The 1,723-nt window shown below is 36.9% G+C and overlaps 1 protein-coding gene across 1 annotated transcript; it reads right to left on the bottom strand.

The window, feature by feature from the left end:
- Positions 1 to 805, bottom strand: LOC118750245 (DNA-directed RNA polymerase III subunit RPC10-like). The gene has a single exon (XM_036484969.1). It carries the CDS (start codon positions 803 to 805, stop codon positions 452 to 454), a length of 354 nt encoding a protein of 117 aa, XP_036340862.1. The 3' UTR covers positions 1 to 451.
- Positions 806 to 1,723: the final 918 nt, after the last annotated feature.

Below are 1,723 nucleotides of genomic sequence, written 5' to 3'. Positions count from 1 at the left end.
ATATCCCGCGCGTTGTTGAATGTTTAAACTCTGAGCACTTCTGCTTTTGAATTGTTCCGCAAGATATTGTGAGAGTTCCAGTAGTCCGAGGCAAGACGGAATCATTTAAATGGTCCGACTTTCCATAGAGACGAAAGGCTTCTAAATTTTTTACACAAATCGCAACTGGTTTAAAACAATTACGTCCTTATTTCATATAGTCGTTTTATGGCCTCCTCGTTATTCGCAATACGAGCTAGACCATACACAGTACCCGTAGGCAATGCGATAATCTCCGTTTAATAAATAGCGGCGAGCAACATTTAAAGCCCTGGAGTCTAGCACGTCGAAGACCTTTCCCCGTGAAGCTGGAAGCATTTTAGTGTAGTATGTCGAAAGAAGGAGTAGGTACCATGGATGCCAATAGGCATCCAAAAGCGTTTTTTGAACTTTGCAACAAAGCGCATATGACTTAATTTTGAAAAGGCGCATAACAGGAGTAATCCCTCCAGTTATGGCCACAAATTTTATTGCAACACTTATAAGATGTGGTCATCGGCTCATCCGCAGACCGGGTCTGCATTTGCATTAAATAAGATTTTTTGTGAGAGCACGCAGGACATTCAGCTTGGGTGGAATCTACATTTTCCAATGCGGCTGCACCACCCATGATATGATCAACTTCCTTCAATCGTGGAAATGTTCGAGTTGAAATTTTTCGTTTAATACTACATATATATGGGCAGGTATTGCCTGAAAATCGGTGCCCTGCTGTATCCTGTTCAACCATTAATATATTACCACAAGTCGTGCACAACAATAGCATAATTCCGAAAGATTTCTTGAAGTTTTTATTATTTTAGGTGTATTCATTACCCACGCACGTTTTAGATGAATTATAACCAAGTAGGGTCAAAGATGGCAAAGACGGAATACGAAAAGCGCTGTAAAGAAGAAAAGATATTAGCTAGATAATATGGGTTGAATAAAAGCTTCATATTAGATTAATGCATATTTCGCGATACTTGGTTGGCTTTTTCCGAGAGGCATTGGTGTTGCGAGTATCGCCTGCATATGAAAATTCCGCACTTTCCATTCTGCATACAAGAATTGCCCATTCATCTTTCTGGCGAACTCGGTTATGAGTGTCAAATATGCCGTACTTGAGTGAATGAATGTTCTGGGTGGAATATTTCCAACGAGAGCTGAAAGGAAAGACAAAAACTATCAAATTAAAATACTACAAGCAAAAATACGCAACTTACCGCCTCGTAAACACTCGTGCCTTTCAGGAAATTCTTATATGTGCTGCAATTGACATCGATGAAAGTGTCATTTTAAAAATAGTGATGTGCAAAGTTGCCGCAATACTCGGTACCCAAAGTTTCGGTGTTGCTAACCGATACCGATTCAATGCATTATACCTTGGTAATATAAGCACACTTAAATCACTTGTTGCATAATTTTACCAGTCCATTTTTTCAAAGGAATAATAATTTTTCACATAACTTTACTGAAACTTCGATAACTTAACTAATAACTTTATCTAATTTTCGTTCTTCCCTCCGTAAAGGCGCGGTGTGGAATCAGTATTTACAATAAAAAAAATAAAAATCAGTATTTACAATAAAAAAAATCAGTATTTACAATAAAAAAAAATCAGTATTTACAATAAAAAAAAATATATATATATATATATATATATAAAAGTTCGCTAATGGGCTTTACCTCTCAAAAATACTTC

Source organism: Rhagoletis pomonella, unplaced genomic scaffold, assembly GCF_013731165.1.
Source record: "Rhagoletis pomonella isolate Grant_MI unplaced genomic scaffold, Rhpom_1.0 Rhpom_scaffold_00179, whole genome shotgun sequence".
NCBI lineage: Eukaryota > Metazoa > Arthropoda > Insecta > Diptera > Tephritidae > Rhagoletis > Rhagoletis pomonella.
Note: the sequence above shows the minus strand (reverse complement) of the source record. Positions and strands in the feature narration are given on the sequence as shown.